Below are 21,109 nucleotides of genomic sequence, written 5' to 3' on the forward strand. Positions count from 1 at the left end.
CAGGTCCATTTCTGCAAAATGATCCCTTTTCTGAAAGAACAACAAGAATTCAAAACAGTAAATTAATGGTGAGAAATATTAGAAAGAGAACGCAAAGACAGATACTTTAAGGGTGTTAGATCTCATTCCCCGAAAACGGATGGGCCATCAGCAGAGCTTTTCTGGATGTTCTCCATCCTGTTTGGAGCCCCTTGGGAGTATCCAGAGGAAAGTCTCTCTCACCTGCTTTCTCTCCTCTGCCTGACTCAGGAGGAAACCTTCAGCCAGGGCCACGGCCTGGGAACTGGTCTCTGCTCCACAGTCCCTCACCCAGCTCTCCATCTCCAGTGGAAGGACAGCCAGGAACTGCTCCAAGATCACCAGGTCCAGCATCTCAGCTTTCGTGTGCCTTTCTGGCTTCAGCCACTGATGATCAAGGTGGTAGAGTCGGCTGCAAACCTCTCGGGGTCCTTTGGCCTCCTGGAAGCAGAAATGCCTCACCTGCTGGCTCTGTATCTTTGAGCAGAGGGTGTCCTCCTCACCCAGGATCTTCTGCACAAAATTTTCCCAGAACCCCCCGCTGCTCCCAGTTTGGATGTCATGGCCTCTTCCTGCTCCAGGGCCAGCTGTGTCTCGCTCATCCATCTGTGCTCTCAGGAAGCCTCTGAGAGATCGGAAGGAACCCTTTGGTCTTCTGCCAAGTTCTGTCTGTCTGAATAAGAAGCTCTAGCAAATCCTACAAAGCAAATACATTGTTCTGTTACAGAATTTGTAGGTCAGTAGAAAAAAAAGATCCCCTGAGCAAGCATGGATGAGTCTTGCTGGGAACCAGGGTAGGACTGCACCACAGCCCAGACTCTTAGCTATCTTTCTAAAAAGGAGGAGGAGGAGATGTAGGCCTCTAGAAGGGAGATTGTGGAAATGTGGAGGCAAGCGAAGAGTTTAATGCGAGGCGAATCAGCCTGGTTGCTCCTTCCTTCCAGTCAATGCATGAAGTCAGAACTGATTGACAAGGGCGTCATTGGTTCCCAGTGAAAAATGACTACGTGTGTTGAATCTGAATCTCCTTTCTTGTAGCTTGTAGCCATTGGTTGGAATCCTGCGCCCAGGTGACATGGCTCTCCTAACGGCCGGCCTCACCGTACACTGCCTTCGTTGATCTAAAAGCAGCCTTTGATACAGTCTCCAGAACCAGACTCTGGGACAGACTACAGGGGACCTACATAGAATTAAGAGCTTCTGCTCTTAATTCAGGCACTGTGCGCAAACACGGCTCTTAGAGTCAGGACCCTATTAAAACCTCTAAAGGAGTCAGGCAAGGGTGCCTATTGGCCCCTCTACTATTCAATTTCTATCTAAATAATTTAGCATCTGCACTCCATGACTCAGAACTCCACCCTCCGAAGCTTTTGGTCCTGCTATATGCTGACGATGTAGTAATTTTATCTAGAACCCCCACTGGACTCAAAAGAGCACTAAGAAAGCTCGCAGCATACTGTGAATTTGAATGTCTTAAAATCAACTATCAAAAGACCAAGATACTCGCTTTTGGGGCAAAACCAAAGCTTAAAAGCTGGGAACTCCAAGGCCATAAATTAGAACTAGTCACAAACTACAAGTATCTAGGAATGGTGGTACAGGCCTCAGGAGCCAACAAACTACACATAAACTCCATCGGGAGTTCAGCGGAAAAACCCGCAAATTGTATCCTTAAATTTTTCAGAGCACAAGGGGGCTTCTTCGTTCCCGCAGTTCGAAAACTATACAAGGCCAAAACTTTGGCACAACTCCTTTATGGTTCCTTTTTGCGCCCGCCTTCCTCGGCTTCCTCCCCCCTTGAGAGAGTTCAATCTAGACTTCTTAGAGCTCTCCTCCAAGTGCCCAGATGTGTCTCAAACGCATGGGTTAGATGAGAAACGGGGATGATGAGAGTGGAGGCTAGCATCTGCCTAACATCAATCTACAAATGGCTGACATTGTATCTGCTCCCCCGAGGGATAGCCCCATTGATCCTCTGTGACCAATTCCAGTCAGGCTGGCAGAGTGCAGTTCTGAACACCCTCCAGAAACTGGATTTTGCCCCTCAAGCCCTTCTAAGTCTGGGGTTGGGCCAGGCAAAAGCCACGGTCAGGCAAAGAATATTAGATAACGAGAGACAACAGGACTGCACAAGGTGCTCCGACCATAAAATTGGAGAAATCGAGAAATATATAGCCACACCGGCAGAATATCTCTTCTTTCTTGCTCGGCTCTTCCCTCGCTGGTCCTGGATGGAGCCTTTAGAAAAGCCCCGTATGCTCAGAGACTTTTCACCTGCCCATTGGGAGAGATAGGAAGCCAAAACACTTGTTCTTTAGACGTCCCTTTTACGAAGAGGCACGTAGCAAGACCATTGGTCCCCTGCTGGTGAGGCTCGCTGACCTCCCGCAAAAGCAAAAATTGGACCTTTTCCTGTTAGGCAAAGATCAGAAGATGACCTGGATGGTCGCCAGATTCTGTGTACAGATCTGTAGGCGCAGAGCATCTCCCAACTCAAAATAGTCTGTCATGAAAATCCCCAAACTCGGTTTCATGGGTGACTCTGAGTCAACTACCTGGGATAGTTTGTTGGTGTACATTGTTTTTAAATTTGTTGTTGTACATAAATTGCCTGTTTTACTTCTGTGACTGTACCCCCAAGTGTGTTTCATAAGCTGGTTTCTGACCGTAATAAATCATCTAATCTGACATGGCTCTCCCGTCTCCTCTCTGTCTCCTCTCTTTTCCATGTAAACATACCCAGCTCCTCATAAAGCTTGGCTTGATCTGCTTGGCTGGCCTCCTCTGCCAATAAGGAGAAAGAAAGAAGGGAAACAAAGGAAGAGGTTTTGGAGCATCCCTGGGACCCCCCCCTTCTCCCCAATGCACCCTCGGGGGGGGGGGAGAGGAGACTCACCAGATCCCAGGAGAGGATTGCCCTTCCCAAAGGAGTAAGCAGCGCCTGTATAGAACTGCAGGACATACAGTACTGTAGTTGCCAACCTCGCGCAACCTCGTCCCTCCCTGGCTGGACCCCCTGCTCCCGGGGCTCCCCCCCCCCACATGAGCCACCCTCCCTTGCTGCATCCCTGGGACCCCCCACCTTCTCCCGGGGGCGGTAGAAGCAGAAAGAAAGAAGAGAAACAAAGGAAGAGGTTTGGGAGCAACCATTCATACGTGTTTCCTCTGTTGTGCAATGACGCTGACCCGTGTCACACACAGCTACGATAAGCTTCTTTACAGAAGCTAGATTTCCCAGGGGGCTCTGAATATTTTTTCTTCTGGAAGGGGGGCGGTTACCTCCCCCCCCCCACAAATTATCTAAAGGAAGGAGACAGTTCCTGCCACCTCGTCCCTCCCTGGCAGGACCCCCTGCTCCCTGGGGCTTCCCCCCACATGAGCCACCCTCCCCTGCATCCCTGGGACCCCCCCCCTTCTCCCCACTGCACCCTGGGGGGGGGGAGGAAGAAGAGACTCACCAGATCCCCGTGGAAGAGAGCAAGGCAGCCTTTGCAGCAGAGGAAAGCAACCCCCCCCCCCCACTTGCAGGAAGGGGAGGGAGGGGCTTTTCCCCTGGAGGACCCGGCCCCCCTTTACTACCTGTCCTCTCTAGGAATGCAGCTCAGTTCCCTTTAACCCTTGCAAAGCCGAGTCCACCCTGCTCAGTCCTCTCTGCCTTTTCTCTCCTGCGTTGCACAATCCCAGAGATGCTCATTTTGAGGGGACGCTCTTGGTTGGTCTGTGATCCGCTCCCTCCCTTGGCCAGAAACTGGAGGAAGAGGTTGCAGGGGAAAGGGGTTTGCAGGAAGGAAGGAACCTCATCCTAGAATGGGAGGGAGCCCTAAGGGTCATCTATTCCAGCCCCCCTGCAAGGCAGGAATCTCAGCCAAAGCATCCAGCCTCTGCTTAAAAACCTCCAAGGAAGGAGAGTCCGCCATCTCCCAAGGGATTCTGCTGCTCTTCCCGTCAGAAGGTTCTTCCTGCTCTTTAGGCAGCAGAAACTGCTTTCTGGTCCTCTGGGTCCCTTATTCTGGGTGCTCCCTCCCCTCTAGGGCAGGAGAAAACAAGCTGGCTCCCTCTTCCATGGGTCAGCCCTCCAGATATTGAGAGGTGGCTCTCAGGTCTCCATCCAGGCATATTTTGTCTCCATCTGGGTTTGTTATTTCTGGAATGGCTACCTGCCTGGCACTCAGGTATCAGGATGCCAGAAATCACCACTCAGGTAGAGGGGCTGCTGAGTAGCTGAGCTCACATGTCTATATGAATTTCTTAAGTTTTCCCAGTAAGCCAGTACAGAGATACATTTATCAGTGAATTCTTACATTTGGTATTGTGCAGCAGAGGCCCTTTGAATAGATAGGAAGAAACTGTGATGAAGTGTTTTGTGGGGACAAGTCAAAAAAGTCACAAAAGTGATGGTGCTGATTTTGGTAGTGGGCTGCATGTGCATGATATCTGCTGCAGGGGCAACCCCCCCCCCAAAAAAAAACTATACATAAATTCCTGCAACTGTTTGCCTTCCAGTGTCCGGCTATACCTCTTGGCTCGTCCTCCAAACTTTGCTGGGGGGGCTGTGTTCCCCCTCCCAAAGCAGGGACACACTCTTAGCACCCAAAAGCTGTACCACCTCATTGCTGCTGCCGGGGGTGAGAGGGTTTATATAGTGGCGGGTGATGCCCTTTTGGAATATTTGGCCAATTAAGTGAGGCGGGGAATCCCTCAAGGGGCGGAGCAGCAGCTGATTTGCTACCTGTGCTATGACACCCTCCTCTCAGCTGAGCAGGTGCCCTGGGGGGACCTCAGAGGGGAGGTCTGGTGGCAGGAATCTGAGCATCCTGGACCCTGCCCCATGGTTCCCCTTGCCCTCCACCAAACACCCATTGAGTGTAACAAAAGAGATTGCTGGAGGCAGGGGTGGGACCTGTTGGCCCTGAATATTTGGATTGGCTAAGCAGATGAAATGGGTAGAAGCATCTCAGCCAGTGGGAAAGGCAGCCATATTGACCATGGCAGGCATAGGCAAACTCGGCCCTCCAGATGTTTAGCGACTACAATTCCCAGCATTCCTGACCACTGGTCCTCTTAGCTAGGGATGATGGGAGTTGTAGTCCCAAAACATCTGGAGGGCTGAGTTTGGGGATGCCTGCACTATGGGTTGTGGACTCTCCATCTTTGGCGGTCTTCACATACCTGTCAACTGTCCTGCTTTGAGTGGGACGTCCTGCAACTCCAGAAGCCACCCTGGCTTCTGATTGGCTCCCAGGATGTCCTGTTTTGGCTCCCGTGAAACTGTGGCCCCAAAAGACGCCCATTTTGGGGGGTCCTTGCTCTTGTGTGATTTACGTGGCTCTTTCAGGAGTGTGGCCCCAGAAGTCGCTGGTCCCAATTTCCCTCTGCAACATGTTGGAGGGCAGGCAGAGTTTGGGAGGACCACTCTCTTCATATTCTATGGCTGTGGGTGACAGGAGAAAGAGTGGACGATGTCAGAATCTTCGGAGGGCCAGCAGAGGAGTCTCCCTTGGATGAATCACCACAGCCCCATAGTGGCCGTAAAAGCAGGTGAGCAGTGAATCTCCCCTCAAGTTTTAAAAGGAGTGCTGCATTACTCGGCTTTCTCACAGGATGCTTTTTATTATGTTTTTATCATTGTTGTTCTGTATTGTGCTTATAATGTTGTACACCGCCCTGGTATATTCTGATAAAGGGGGGTATATAAATTGAATAAATACTACTACTACTACTATTATTATTATTATTATTAATTTTATTATTTCCCCGCATTCTGGAGTGCCAAGTCTTATTGAGAGCACTGCTGTGGAGCTGAGATGAAGGAGGAGAGACCACATCCTCTCCACCCAGCAGAGGTGTGGAACTCCAGGAAGACACAACACGAAAGACAGTGCGCTATTTTATTATTATTTTTTATAACTCCTGCTTATGTTATATGATGTATTGTAATTTTCATAAAATGTATAGACTGCTTGATTGTAAAAACAAACACAAACACTTTCAAAATGTTTTTTAAAAATATTTTTATTAGTAATTTCAACATAACATTTTATCAAATAACATATCATCCTTAAATTTCCCCCCTTATTTTTCCCCTCTCCAAAAAACCTGACCCACCCTCCCGTCCCCCTCAGCCTTCCCTCAGCTCCCCTCTCTGGTTTATCAACTTATGTTATTTTCTGCATGTTACAATACTGTACAGATTTTTAATTTTCTATCTAAATGTTATCGATAAAAAGTTTGTAAATGTTTATTCAAAACCTGCCCAGGAGTCCAGTTTATTTTGTTGCTTCTTTATGTACTTTGCAAAGGGTTCCCATTCATCTTTAAAATCACACTTATCCTTGTCACTTTCTTTCCACTTCCAACACATATTTGAGCTGGTTTTGTTCATTCTTCCTAACTGCACTGGTGTCATATACCATCTATACATCATCTTCATATAATTTTATTTCAGCAAGGAACAATCTGTGAATTTTAAATCGGTTTTCTATAACCTTTCCCAATCTTCCATCATAATATTATGACCTATATATTGTGCCCATTTAATCCCAACTGATTTCACCTCTTCGTCTTTCTAACGAATTCTAACAGAATACCGTATGTGCCTTTCAGCAGTTGGAATCCAAGTCACTCCTGTATTTGTCAAAGGACTCTCTGAAATTCTGATGTTAGCCTGTATCTCCTTTTCGTGTATGTAAAGGAAATGCCCTCTGGGAATTCCCATTTATATCTAATGTCAGCTCTCCTGAGTGCTATTGTTAAATATCTATATTTGGTTCTTCTAAGTCTCAATTTCAGTGGAATCTCTCTAAAGATATCTACTTTCTGTCCGGCAACGACATGATTTTTTTCAAAAACTGTTCTGAAGGATTGCGTCCTTCACTCTTTTTGTTACTAGTGTTAATAAAACATCTCCTGGGTGCCTCCGTTCTCAATTTTCACGCGATCTAGTTCTGAAACAGCTCCCTGAAAGCCCATCCAACCAATCTTTGCTTTCTCCCAGCCATTCTGAAATTGTCTGTGTGACATATGTCTCCAAATTTGGCTCTGAATCAGATTCTGAAAGGCCTCTGTCAGGAAGACGTTAACTTATTACTTCAGCTAAATGTCACAGGATTAAACAAGATACTACAATGGTACCTTGGGTTACAAACGCTTTAGGTTACATACGCTTCAGGCTACAGACTCCGCTAACCCAGAAATGGTACCTTGGGTTATGAACTTTGCTTCAGGATGAGAACAGAAATCGTGCTCCGGCGGCCCATTCGCTAAAGTGGTGCTTCAGGTTAAGAACAGACTTCCAGAACAAATTAAGTACTTAACTCGAGGTACCACTGTACAGACACAGCTTCTCTTAAACTCCCTCCTCTCATAATCAGTTGTTACACTTCAGGTATCCAGAATAAATGCTAAAAGGCTTAACTCTGTTCCTGCTGCTTCTCTCTCATTCCCTCACTTAGTTAGGACAGGACAGCCCAGCTTCCTTCATGGCTTCATACTTTGGTCCGTGAGCGAGGGGCCACTTTTCTTCGGTTCCCCTCTCTCTTAGCAATCCCACTCCTGAGGTATTTTCCTTTGTATGCCAGACCCAGGGGATCATCTGAGTCCTTTTTGCTGACTCAGAAATCTCCTTTTCCTAGAAAATCTCTCCCCTCCCAAATGGAAGGAGACCCCAGAAGAAGAGTCTTCCCACAGCTTCTCCTTCCAGATTGTCCCATCTGAACACTCTCTCCAGACCCTCAACATGGACTTCCTATCTCAGCTACGACTGTTAATAGAGGATGAGCTGCCTCACTTCATGAAATTAAAACCTCGCTCCTTCAAAGTATTAGAGTTCAAAGACTGTGATAAAAATGAAAGAAGAGCAAAGGCAGAAAAATATTGTGGTTCTCAAATGATGGATAACATAGGTTATTACAGGAGAAAGAAAATAAAATGATAATTATTAGTATTATTTATTATTCATACCCTGCCCCTCTGGCTGGGCTTCCCCAGCCACTCTGGGCGGCTTAAAAAAAAAAAATTTAAAATACTAACACATCAAACATTAAAAGCTTCCCTAAGCAGTGCTGCCTTCAGATGTCTTCTAAAAGTCTGGTAGTTGTTGTTCTCTTTGACATCTGGTGGGAGGGTGTTCCACATGGAGGGCGCCACTACCGAGAAGGCCCTCTGGCTGGTTCCCTGTAACTTAGCTTCTCGCAGTGAGGAAACCTCCAGAAGGCCCTCGGTGCTGGACCTCAGTGTCTGGGTAGAACTTCAAAGGTAGCCCATTGTAGAGCGCATTACTGTAGTCCAAGCGGGAGATGAGCAGAGCATGCACCAATCTGGTGAGGCAGTCCACAGGCAGATAGGGTCTCAGCCTGCATACCAGATGGAGCTGGTAAACAGCTGCCCTGGACACAGATTTTTCAGGGGCACAGTTACCCCATTAAGGACCAGGGAATCCTCCACACCTGCCCGCCTCCTGTCCCCCCAAAACAGTACTTCTGTCTTGTCAGGATTCAACCTCAATCTGTTAGCCACCATCCATCCTCCAACCGCCTCCAGACACTCACACAGGACCTTCACCACCTTCGCTGGTTCTGATTTGAAAGAGAGGTAGAGCTGGGTATCTTCCGCATACTGATGAACACACAGCCCAAACCCCCTGATGATCTCTCCCAGCGACTGCATGTAAATGTTGAAAAGCATGGGGGAGAGGACGGAACCCTGAGGCACCCCACAAGTGAAGGCCCAGGGGTCTGAACACTCATTCCCCACCACCACTTTCTGAACACAGCACAGGGGGAAGGAGCGGAACCACTGTATGACAGTGCCCCTAGCTTCCAGCTCCTCAAGACGGTCCAGAAGGATGTTATGGTCGATGGTATCAAACGCCACTGAGAGATTCAGCAGAACTAGGAAACAGCTCTCACCTTTGTCCCTAGCCCGTCAGAGATCATCAACCAGTGTGACCAAGGCAGCTTCAAGTCCCATGTTGAGGCCTGACTCCCGTCTGGAAGGGATCCAAATGGTCCACTTTCTCCAGGCGTGCCTGGAGTTGTTCAGCAACCACTCACTCAATCACCTTGCCCAAGAATGGAGGATTTGAGACTGGGCGATAATTGGCCATCGTGGCCACATCTAAAGATGGGTCCGGGAAGGCTCTCTCACAGAGGGAAGCTTTCACCATCCCACAAAGCCCATCGCCCAGCCCTTCTCAGTCAGCTTTTATAAGCCAGGATGGACAAGGAGCAAGGAGACATGTGGTTGGTTTCGCTCGTCCAAGCAGCCTGTCCACATCCTCGGGTATCTGAAGAAGTGTGCATGCACACGAAAGCTTATACCAAGAACTAACTTAGTTGGTCTTTAAGGTGCTACAGGAAGGAATTTTTTTATTTTCACATCCTCGGGGGTAACAGATTGGAATTGATTCAACACAACTTGACTAGACAGGACTCTAGCACTCTCCCGCCCTGCTCCCACGGTGGAGTCTACGTCTTCTCGAATCGGAGCGACTTAGTGTCAGATCACCAACATCCATAGAGGTGAACACCAGGTCTAAGGCATGTCCACGGCTATGAGTTGGGCCAAACTTATTCAGGGACAGCCCCATGGAGGCCATGCTTTCCACGAAGTCCCAAGCAGCCCCTTGTAAGGTCGTGTCGGCGTGGATGTTAAAATCCCCTAGGAAAACCAAACTAGGTGTCTCCAGGAGAACATCCGCCACGACCTGGAGCAGCTCAGGCAGGGAATCCTTGGTGCGGTGCGGAGGTCGGTACACCAAATGGAATCCTGTACTGCCCCTATTGCCCAACTTCCAGAACATGCATTCGGAGAACTGGGTCTTCCCAATAGGACGCCTGCTCCACAGGGCAGGACACAAACCAATGCCTTCAAGTTTTATTTTTTAAAAAAGACTGATTACAGATGCGGAAGAAATTTTTGACAGCAAGAGCTGTTAGTGGATTGGACTCCCTTGGGAGTGCTGGAATTTCCATTCTTTGAAGTTTTCAAATGAAGTTGGATGGTCATCTGTCATGGATGCTTTACTTGCTATGCCAGCACCACAAGGGGTGAAATAGACTGCACCAGGGATCACTTCAAGCTCAAAAATTCTACAATTCCGTGATTCTCCCCTGTATGAATTCTTTGATGGTAAGTGAGACTGGACTTTTGATTGAAGCTCTTTCCACATTCCACAAACTGATAGGGTTTCTACCCTGTATGAATTCTTTGATGTTTAGTGAGATCGGAGCTCATACTGAAATTCTTTCCACATTCCACACACTGATAGGGTTTCTCCCCAGTATGAATTCTTTGATGGAAAGTGAGACTGTAGCTGTGACTGAAGCTCTTTCCACATTCCACACACTGATAGGGTTTCTCCCCTGTATGAATTCTTTGATGTTTAGTGAGATTGGAGCTCATACTGAAGCTCTTTCCACATTCAATGCACTGATAGGGTTTCTCCCCTGTATGAATTCTTTGATGGGAAGTGAGATTGCAGTTCTGACTAAAGCTCTTTCCACATTCCACACACTGATAGGGATTCTCCCCTGTATGAATTCTTTGATGTTTAGTGAGTTCGAAGCTGCTTCTCAAGCTCTTTCCACATTTAATGCACTGATAGGGTTTCCCCCCTGTATGAATTCTTCGATGCTTAGTGAGAGAGGACCTGCTATTGAAGCTCTTTCCACATTCCACACACTGATAGGGTTTCTCCCCTGAATGAATTATTTGATGGGAAGTGAGATTGGAGCTATCAGTGAAGCTCTTTCCACATTCCACACACTGATAGGGTTTCTCCCCTGTATGAATTCTTTGATGTTTAGTGAGATCAGAGCTTCTACTGAAGCTCTTTCCACATTCCATGCACCGATAGGGTTTCTCCCCTGTATGAATTATTTGATGGGAAGTGAGATGGTAGCTCATACTGAAGCTCTTTCCACATTCCATACACTGATAGGGTTTCTCCCCTGTATGAATTCTTTGATGGGAAGTGAGCTCAGAGTTCGTACTGAAGCTCTTTCCACATTCCACACACTGATAGGGTTCCTCCCCTGTATGAATTCTTTGGTGTTTAGTGAGACTGGAGCTCTTACTGAAGCTCTTTCCACATTCCACACACTGATAGGGCTTCTCCCCTGTATGAATTCTCTGATGGGAAGTGAGATTGGAGCTCTTACTGAAGCCCTTTCCACATTCCACACACTGATAGGGTTTCTCCCCTGTATGAATTCTTTGATGGGAAGTGAGACCGTTTCTGTGACTGAAGCTCTTTCCACATTCCACACACTGATAGGGTTTCTCCCCTGTATGAATTCTTTGATGTTTAGTGAGATTGGAGCTCATACTGAAGCTCTTTCCACATTCGACGCACTGATAGGGTCTCTCCCCTGTATGAATTCTTTGATGGGAAGTGAGACTGTGGCTGTGACTGAACCTCTTTCGACATTCCACACACTGATAGGGTTTCTCCCCTGTATGAATTCTCTGATGCCTAGTGAGATGGGAGATCGTACTGAAGCTCTTTCCACATTCCACACACTGATAGGGTTTCTCCCCTGTATGAATTCTTTGATGGGAAGTGAGACTGTGGCTGTGACTGAAGCTCTTTCCACATTCAATGCACTGATAGGGTTTCTCCCCTGTATGAATTCTTTGATGGGAAGTGAGATTGGAGCTGCTACTGAAGCTCTTTCCACATTCCACGCACTGATAGGGTTTCTCCCCTGTATGAATTCTTTGATGGGAAGTGAGATCGGAGCTCTGACTGAAGCTCTTTCCACATTCCATGCACCGATAGGGTTTCTTTCCAATGAGATTTCGTTGATGGGAACTGGAATGGGAACTCTGACTGCAGCTCTTTCTACATTCCAAATTTTTACGTGCCTTCTCCACTCTGCAGATTGTGTTGTGGTCATCTTTCTTCTTGATTTCCAATTCATCACAATCTGCAATGGAGAAAAAAAGGGATTAGAGCCTCAGGAACAAATGGAGCCCCCAGTTAGGTAATAATGCTCATTAAATTTGTTGTAGAGAAAGCAGTCTTCATTACCTTTGTTATTTGCAATAAACCAATGTATTTATTATTGGATTCTAATCGTTGGTTGAATGTTGCTTTGTTTGAAGTAAGTTACTCATTTTAAAAATTTTGTACTTTTTGTAAAATTTTTGTACTTTTTTCATTGGATTAGATTGTTGTTATTATTACTGTTTCATGTTTATACAGTAGCACCTCGGGTTACGTAACCCTCGGGTTATATAAACATCAGCTTATGAAAGCGACTAATCCATGCGCCCTGATCCTTGTGTTGCGAAAACCTCGGGATCCGGCCGGATCCCATTCTCAACCAGAGGTACCACTGTATTGGCTGGGGCAAACCAACCAGATGGTCAGGGTATAAATAAAAATTATTATTATTACTATTATTCTCATTGCTAGTACTACCTGAGATTCAATCAACCTGGCTCTTCTCTGGGGCAGATGTTGTTTGGCCCAGTCATGGCATCCCCTCCATCTCTAATGTAATTTGTCTCTTTGGTCAACCCAAGACTGACAGCAGCAAAAACAAAAACAGAAATCCTGACAGAAGCTACTTATCTATTCTAACAACTCTGAAGCTGACATTTAAGATGCCTGGGCAGTTCAGATCAGCCAACTTTGGTAGAAGGAGGCAGAACTGGAGGAAGATTGTTCACAGAAAAAAACTGTAATTTACTATTTCTTGTGGGGGTGTTAGGTTCCCAGGTGTTGTAAGGGGCGCTGTGAAAATATATGAGGTTTGTCACATAGAGGTATTTTTTGAATTTCCTAGCAGATAGGACGATCCCACAAAGAGGCTTACCAAGAGAGGCCACGATCCCCCAATTCTCCTCCATGACGTCCTTATGCAGAGCTCTCTGGTTAGGATCCAGCAACGCCCACTCCTCGTCCGTGAAACGAAGAGCGACATCTTCAAAGCACACTGGACCCTAAAAGAAAAAGGGAAATGTCCTCCTCTGAGACAGCAGAAATATGATCTGCTACACAATGCTCTGTTATTTCCTTCCTGTTAATTGCTGCGTTATTTCAATAGGATTGCTTTGCTGCACATTTTAATTATGGGTACCTATTTCAACGCTTTAATTGAATTCTTTTATTCTGCATTTTAAGTGTGGGTATTCGTCTTTTTGCAAATAGGTGGTACTACTCTAGCTTATGTTTACGTTTTTCTGCCTGCGCAAGCATTCCAGTTTCCCCGATGGAAGGATCCACTTTCTCCTCTCCTCGTGAGTTGTTCTGGAGAGGTTCCCTCCCAATGCCCTAGAGCCAAATTCAAGGGGTTCATGGGGGCATGGAGAGGGGGGCAGGCCCCATTTTGCAGCAGATAGGGCTGGCTAGGTGAATCCTGGAAATTATTTGTTATCGTCTGTCCGCTGCTTAGAAGCCTATTTTAGCATTCATTGATGAATATAGAAATACAAGAAGCCTAGTTTGGATGGCCATCTGTCTTGGAGGATCTAGCTGAGACTCCTGCAATGCAGGGGGTTGGACTTGATGACCCTTGGGGTCCCTTTCAACTCTAGGATTCCATGAAAACTGCAACTACAGATGAATCCTACTGTCAACATTCAGAAGGCTAGTGTCACAGAGTTATCTGGGCAGGAAATCCCACAGTTCACAGCTGGAGTTAACTCTTTATCAGCAAGAACACGATGTTCACAGACTTGGCTGAGTTTCGGGCCTCATGAGAACAGTAGCTCATTCCCTGAGCGTCTTCCTCCACAAAAGCAGTTGCTGAGAGTGAAGGCCCCTGGCTCCCCACAGCTTTCCAAGTCCCCTCCTCTCTGGGGTTTCTGGCAAGCGATTGAACAGTGTGCCAGTGTGCAGCCTGCCTTTGCTCCTCCATTGTCAGACAACTCCTGGCTCTGAGAGACAAGCAGGGAGGGTGGCTTCTGGCAGAAGGAGAGGGAGCCCCCGGTGGCTCCTCCTTCTCCTGACTCATCTCTGCCTCTCAACCTCCCTCCTCCCACTCACCTCCTTCCTCTTCTGCCTCTGATTCTGCACTGCATTCTGCCTCAGGGTCTCCCAGCTCACTAAGCCCTGTTTCCCCTTCAGCTTCTGACACCTCCTCTTCCCAAGCTTCTCCCTTTCACTGCTCACCCTTCCTCCACCTCCACTCCTTGGGCTCAGAGTCATCTTCTTTTCCTGGTTCCCTGGCTGCTTCCTCCCACCATTCCTCTGTGCCCAAGCAGTCCATGACATTGCTCCATCCCTCGGCCTCTGACCCCACTAGGCAGCTTCTCCTGACCTGATCTGGTACCACAGCCACTGCTTCCCTTCTGCCCCCATGAAAAGATGGATCAGGAGGTCTTGCCGGCATCATTCTTTCACCTGCAAGAGAAAAAAAGGTAATCAGGATGCTAGGAGTGCCTGCTTCTCTCACAGGGGAAACAGGACATCTCTAACTACAGATGGGCTTTGAGAAAGCCTTACCTGCTGAGTGCAGTTGGAGGTTTGTGCCCATTTCATGTAAGGTGTGAAGAAATACATCTCCCCTCCTCTGAACCCTTGTTCCCAAAAACACCAAGATGAAAAGAACCAACAGAAGAAGACCAAATGGAGAAAAGCCACCTTCCTCCTTACCCAGGGGCCTCTCTCTGGTGTCCAACGGAGGCCTCTCTGCCTCACAGGAATCCAGGTCCATTTCTGCAAAATGATCCCTTTTCTGAAAGAACAACAAGAATTCAAAACAGTAAACAGTAAAAAAAGCCAATGCAATTCTGGGCTGCATCAATAGGAGTATAGCATCTAGATCAAGGGAAGTAATAGTGCCACTGTATTCTGCTCTGGTCAGACCTCACCTGGAGTACTGTGTCCAGTTCTGGGCACCACAGTTCAAGAAGGACACTGACAAACTGGAACGTGCCCAGAGGAGGGCAACCAAAATGGTCAAAGGCCTGGAAACGATGCCTTATGAGGAACGGCTAAGGAAGGGAGCTGGGCATGTTTAGCCTGGAGAAGAGGAGGTTAAGGGATGATATGATAGCCATGTTCAAATATATATAAGGATGTCATATAGAGGAGGGAGAAAGGTTGTTTTCTGCTGCTCCAGAGAAGCGGACACGGAGCAATGGATCTAAACTACAGGAAAGAAGATTCTACCTAAACATTAGGAAGAACTTCCTGACAGTAAGAGCTGTTCGACAGTGGAATTTGCTGCCAAGGAGTGTGGGAGTCTCCTTCTTTGGAGGTCTTTAAGCAGAGGCTTGACAACCATATGTCAGGAGTGCTCTGATGGTGTTTCCTGCTTGGCAGGGGGTTGGACTCGATGGCCCTTGTGGTCTATTCCAACTCTATGATTCTATGATTCTCCTCCTTGGTGGAGACGGTTTGCTCTGTTGCTTCCAAGAAGAGCTCCAGCTCTCTAATTCTTTGGAGCGTAGCTACACGTTCCTCCAGTTGCTGGACTTTGTCTTCTAAGAGCGCAATCAACATGCAATTGCTGCAGGTAAAGCTGCCTGCAACCTTTGGCAAGATGGCAAACATTGCGCAGGAACCGCAGGCGACTGCAGCTGTTCCCTCACCCTCCATCTTGAGAACGGGTCCTTGGGGGTGGCTACAGCGGTCCTCCATCATAAAAAGCGTGAAGACAGGACAAATAACTCCCCCCCCCCGCTGCCCTGCATGCTCTGACAAGCTTCTCCCACAGCTAATCACCTGCCTCAACAGAAACCCTGCCCCCTCTGACCTTTGCACAGGGAGAGCAGCTAATCAGCCACAAGAAACACACAGAAAAGAAAACCCTTTTTGCTCCTTCTTCAGCTGCTGCCCTGCCCTCACCTGAAAGGTGAGAAATATTACAAAGAGAACGCAAAGACAGATACTTTAAGGGTGTTAGATCTCATTCCCCGAAAACAGATGGGCCATCAGCATACCTTTTCTGGATGTTCTCCATCCTGTTTGGAGCCCCTTGGGAGTATCCAGAGGAAAGTCTCTCTCACCTGCTTTCTCTCCTCTGCCTGACTCAGGAGGAAACCTTCGGCCAGGGCCACCGCCTGGGAACTGGTCTCTGCTCCGCATTCCCTCACCCAGCTCTCCATCTCTGGTGGAAGGACAGCCAGGAACTGCTCCAAGATCACCAGGTCCAGCATCTCAGCTTTCGTGTGCCTTTCTGGCTTCAGCCACTGATGGTCAAGGTGGTAGAGTCGGCTGCAAACCTCTCGGGGTCCTTTTGCCTCCTGGCAGCAGAACTGCCTCAACTGCTGGCTCTGCACCTCTGAGCGGAGGGTGTCCTCCTCACCCAGGATCTTCTGCCCAGAGTTTTCCCAGAATCCCCCACTGCTCCCAGTTTGGATGGCATGGCCTCTTCCTGCTTCAGGGCCAGCTGAGTCTTGCTCATCCATCTGTGCTCTCAGGAAGCCTCTGAGAGATCGGAAGGAACCCTTTGGTCTTCTGCCAAGTTCTGTCTGTCTGAATGAGAAGCTCTAGCAAATCCTACAAAGCAAATACATTGTTCTGTTACAAAAGTTGTACAGTATCAGGAGAAGAAAAGGTTTCCCTGAGCAAGCATGGATGAGTCTTGCTGGGAACCAGGGTAGGACTGCACCACAGCCCAGACTCTGAGCTATCTTTCTAAAAAGGAGGAGGAGGAGGAGGAGGAGGAGATGTAGGCCTCTAGAAGGGAGATTGTGGAAATGTGGAGGCAAGTGAAGAGATTAATGCGAGGCGAATCAGCCTGGTTGCTCCTTCCTTCCAGTCAATGCATGAAGTCAGAACTGATTGACAAGGGAGCCATTGGTTCCTAGTGAAAAATGACTAGGTGTGTTGAGTCCGAATCTCCTTTCTTGTAGCTTGAAGCCATGGGTTGGAATCCTGCGCCCAGGTGACATGGCTCTCCTAACGGCCGGCCTCACTTTACACTGCCTTTGTTGATCTAAAAGCAGCCTTTGATACAGTCTCCAGAACCAGACTCTGGGACAGACTACAGGGTTCCTACATAGAATTAAGAGCTTCTGCTCTTAATTCAGGCACTGCGCGCAAACACGGCTCTTAGAGTCAGGACCCTATTAAAACCTCTAAAGGAGTCAGGCCAGGGTGCCTATTGGCCCCTCTACTATTCAATTTCTATCTAAATAATTTAGTATCTGCACTCCATGAATTCTTGCATCTAGAAATGAAAGAAGGGCCTTTACACTCGCCAGAAGCTCGGCTCTTCTCTCGCTGGTCCTGGATGGAGCCTTTAGAAAAGCCCCGTATGCTCAGAGACTTTTCACCTGTCCATTGGGAGAGATAGGAAGCCAAAACACTTCTTCTTTAGACGTCCCTTTTACGAAGAGACACGTAGCAAGACCATTGATCCCCTGCTGGTGAGGCTCGCTGACCTCCCGCAAAAGCAAAAATTAGACCTTTTCCTGTTAGGCAAAGGTCAGAAGATGACCTGGATGGTCGCCAGATTCTGTGTACAGATCTGTAGGCGCAGAGCATCTCCCAACTCAAAATAGTCTGTCATGAAAATCCCCAAACTCGGTTTCATGGGTGACTCTGAGTCAACTACCTGGGATAGTTTGTTGGTGTACATTGTTTTTAAATTTGTTGTTGTACATAAATTGCCTGTTTTACTTCTGTGATTGTACCCCCAAGTGTGTTTCATAAGCTGGTTTCTGACCGTAATAAATCATCTAATCTGACATGGCTCTCCCGTCTCCTCTCTGTCTCCTCTCTTTTCCATGTAAACATACCCAGCTCCTCATAAAGCTTGGCTTGATCTGCTTGGCTGGCCTCCTCTGCCAATAAGGAGAAAGAAAGGAGAGAAACAAAATAAGAGGTTTTGGAGCATCCCTGGGACCCCCCCCCCTTCTCCCCACTGCACCCTCGGGGGGGGGGGGGGAGAGGAGACTCACCAGATCCCAGGAGAGGATTGCCCTTCCCAAAGGAGTAAGCAGCGTCTTTATACAAATGCAGAATATAGAGAGTACTGTAGTTGCCAACCTCGCGCAACCCCGTCCCTCCCTGGCTGGACCCCCTGCTCCCAGGGCTCCCCCCCCCACATGAGCCACCCTCCCCTGCTGCATCCCTGGGACCCCCCACCTTCTCCCGGGGGCGGTAGAAGCAGAAAGAAAGAAGAGAAACAAAGGAAGAGGTTTGGGAGCAACCATTCATACGTGTTTCCTCTGTTGTGCAATGACGCTGACCCGTGTCACACACAGCTACGATAAGCTTCTTTACAGAAGCTAGATTTCCCAGGGGGCTCTGAATATTTTTTCTTCTGGAAGGGGGGCGGTTACCTCCCCCCCCCCACAAATTATCTAAAGGAAGGAGACAGTTCCTGCCACCTCGTCCCTCCCTGGCAGGACCCCCTGCTCCCTGGGGCTTCCCCCCACATGAGCCACCCTCCCCTGCATCCCTGGGACCCCCCCCCCCTTCTCCCCACTGCACCCTGGGGGGGGGAGGAAGAAGAGACTCACCAGATCCCCGTGGAAGAGAGCAAGGCAGCCTTTGCAGCAGAGGAAAGCAACCCCCCCCCCCACTTGCAGGAAGGGGAGGGAGGGGCTTTTCCCCTGGAGGACCTGGCCCCCCTTTACTACCTGTCCTCTCTAGGAATGCAGCTCAGTTCCCTTTAACCCTTGCAAAGCCGAGTCCACCCTGCTCAGTCCTCTCTGCCTTTTCTCTCCTGCGTTGCACAATCCCAGAGATGCTCATTTTGAGGGGACGCTCTTGGTTGGTCTGTGATCCGCTCCCTCCCTTGGCCAGAAACTGGAGGAAGAGGTTGCAGGGAAAAGGGGTTTGCAGGAAGGAAGGAACCTCATCCTAGACTGGGAGGGAGCCCTAAGGGTCATCTATTCCAGCCCCCCTGCAAGGCAGGAATCTCAGCCAAAGCATCCAACCTCTGCTTAAAAACCTCCAAGGAAGGAGAGTCCGCCATCTCCCAAGGGATTCTGCTGCTCTTCCCCTCAGAAGGTTCTTCCTGCTCTTTAGGCAGCAGAAACTGCTTTCTGGTCCTCTGGGTCCCTTATTCTGGGTGCTCCCTCCCCTCTAGGGCAGGAGAAAACAAGCTGGCTCCCTCTTCCATGGGTCAGCCCTCCAGATATTGAGAGGTGGCTCTCAGGTCTCCATCCAGGCAGATTTTGTCTCCATCTGGGTTTGTTATTTCTGGAATGGCTACCTGCCTGGCACTCAGGTATCAGGATGCCAGAAATCACCACTCAGGTAGAGGGGCTGCTGAGTAGCTGAGCTCACATGTCTATATGAATTTCTTAAGTTTTCCCAGTAAGCCAGTACAGAGATACATTTATCAGTGAATTCTTACATTTGGTATTGTGCAGCAGAGGCCCTTTGAATAGATAGGAAGAAACTGTGATGAAGTGTTTTGTGGGGACAAGTCAAAAAAGTCACAAAAGTGATGGTGCTGATTTTGGTAGTGGGCTGCATGTGCATGATATCTGCTGCAGGGGCAACCCCCCCCAAAAAAAAAACTATGCATAAATTCCTGCAACTGTTTGCCTTCCAGTGTCCGGCTATACCTCTTGGCTCGTCCTCCAAACTTTGCTGGGGGGGCTGTGTTCCCCCTCCCAAAGCAGGGACACACTCGTAGCACCCAAAAGCTGTACCACCTCATTGCTGCTGCCGGGGGTGAGAGGGTTTATATAGTGGCGGGTGATGCCCTTTTGGAATATTTGGCCAATTAAGTGAGGCGGGGAATCCCTCAAGGGGCGGAGCAGCAGCTGATTTGCTACCTGTGCTATGACACCCTCCTCTCAGCTGAGCAGGTGCCCTGGGGGGACCTCAGAGGGGAGGTCTGGTGGCAGGAATCTGAGCATCCTGGACCCTGCCCCATGGTTCCCCTTGCCCTCCACCAAACACCCATTGAGTGTAACAAAAGAGATTGCTGGAGGCAGGGGTGGGACCTGTTGGCCCTGAATATTTGGATTGGCTAAGCAGATGAAATGGGTAGAAGCATCTCAGCCAGTGGGAAAGGCAGCCATATTGACCATGGCAGGCATAGGCAAACTCGGCCCTCCAGATGTTTAGCGACTACAATTCCCATCATTCCTGACCACTGGTCCTGTTAGCTAGGGATGATGGGAGTTGTAGTCCCAAAACATCTGGAGGGCCGAGTTTGGGGATGCCTGCACTATGGGTTGTGGACTCTCCATCTTTGGCGGTCTTCACATACCTGTCAACTGTCCTGCTTTGAGTGGGACGTCCTGCAACTCCAGAAGCCACCCTGGCTTCTGATTGGCTCCCAGGATGTCCTGTTTTGGCTTCCGTGAAACTGTGGCCCCAAAAGACGCCCATTTCGGGGGGGGGGGGTCCTTGCTCTCGCGTGAGTTACGTGACTCATTCCGGAGCGTGGCCCCAGAAGTCGCAGGTCCCAATTTCCCTCTGCAACATGTTGGAGGGCAGGCAGAGTTTGGGAGGACCACTCTCTTCATATTCTATGGCTGTGGGTGACAGGAGAAAGAGTGGACGATGTCAGAATCTTCGGAGGGCCAGCAGAGGAACCTCCCTTGGATGAATCACCACAGCCCCATAGTGGCTGTAAAAGCAGGTGAGCAGTGAGGCTCCCTCAAGTTTTAAAAGGAGTGCTGCATTACTGGGCTGTCTCACAGGATGCTTTTTATTATGTTTTTATCATTGTTGTTCTGTATTGTGCTTTTAATGTTGTACTCCGCCCTGTGATATTCTGATAAAGGGGGGTATATAAATTGAATAAATACTACTACTACTGCTATTATTATTATTATTATTATTATTATTATTATTATTATTATTATTATTTCCCCGCCTTCTGGAGTGCCAAGTCTTTTTGAGAGAACTGCTGTGGAGCTGAGATGAAGGAGGAGAGACCACATCCTCTCCACCCAGCAGAGGTGTGGAACTCCAGGAAGACACAACACGAAAGACAGTGCACTATTTTATTATTATTTTTTATAACTCCTGCTTATGTTATATGATGTATTGTAATTTTCATAAAATGTATAGACTGCTTGATTGTAAAAACAAACACAAACACTTTCAAAATGTTTTTTAAAAATATTTTTATTAGTAATTTCAACATAACATTTTATCAAATAACATATCATCCTTAAATTTCCCCCCTTATTTTTCCCCTCTCCAAAAAACCTGACCCAC

The 21,109-nt window shown here is 48.2% G+C and overlaps 2 protein-coding genes across 6 annotated transcripts in view; both read right to left on the reverse strand.

The window, feature by feature from the left end:
- The window catches only part of LOC310705091 (uncharacterized protein), a 52,704-nt gene extending 49,140 nt beyond the window's left edge, over positions 1-3,564 (reverse strand). For both annotated transcript variants that reach the window (XM_083499508.1, XM_083499509.1), the window contains exon 1: positions 3,477-3,564. The gene's annotated coding sequence lies outside the window, so the exon portion shown is untranslated. The remainder of the gene's footprint in view (positions 1-3,476) is intronic.
- The window catches only part of LOC310705092 (uncharacterized protein), a 35,478-nt gene extending 16,952 nt beyond the window's left edge, over positions 1-18,526 (reverse strand). The window contains exons 1-8 of one of the 4 annotated variants that reach the window (XM_083499511.1): positions 18,442-18,512; positions 17,878-17,922; positions 17,716-17,760; positions 15,979-16,471; positions 14,621-14,702; positions 14,286-14,368; positions 12,840-12,966; positions 9,866-11,945 (exon numbers count right to left, since the gene is read on the reverse strand). In XM_083499511.1, the coding sequence (XP_083355637.1) occupies positions 10,207-11,945; positions 12,840-12,966; positions 14,286-14,368; positions 14,621-14,702; positions 15,979-16,380 (2,433 nt within the window). In that variant the 5' untranslated portion in view covers positions 16,381-16,471; positions 17,716-17,760; positions 17,878-17,922; positions 18,442-18,512 and the 3' untranslated portion in view covers positions 9,866-10,206. Of the gene's footprint in view, positions 1-9,076; positions 11,946-12,839; positions 12,967-14,285; positions 14,369-14,620; positions 14,703-15,978; positions 16,472-17,715; positions 17,761-17,877; positions 17,923-18,441 lie in introns of those variants that run through there. The other 3 variants (XM_083499512.1, XM_083499510.1, XR_014525177.1) reach the window with 3 other exon arrangements.
- Between the last annotated feature and the right edge of the window lie 2,583 nt (positions 18,527-21,109).

This window comes from Podarcis liolepis, assembly GCF_965112155.1.
Source record: "Podarcis liolepis genome assembly, chromosome: 4".
In the NCBI taxonomy this organism is placed as follows: Eukaryota; Metazoa; Chordata; class Lepidosauria; order Squamata; family Lacertidae; genus Podarcis; species Podarcis liolepis.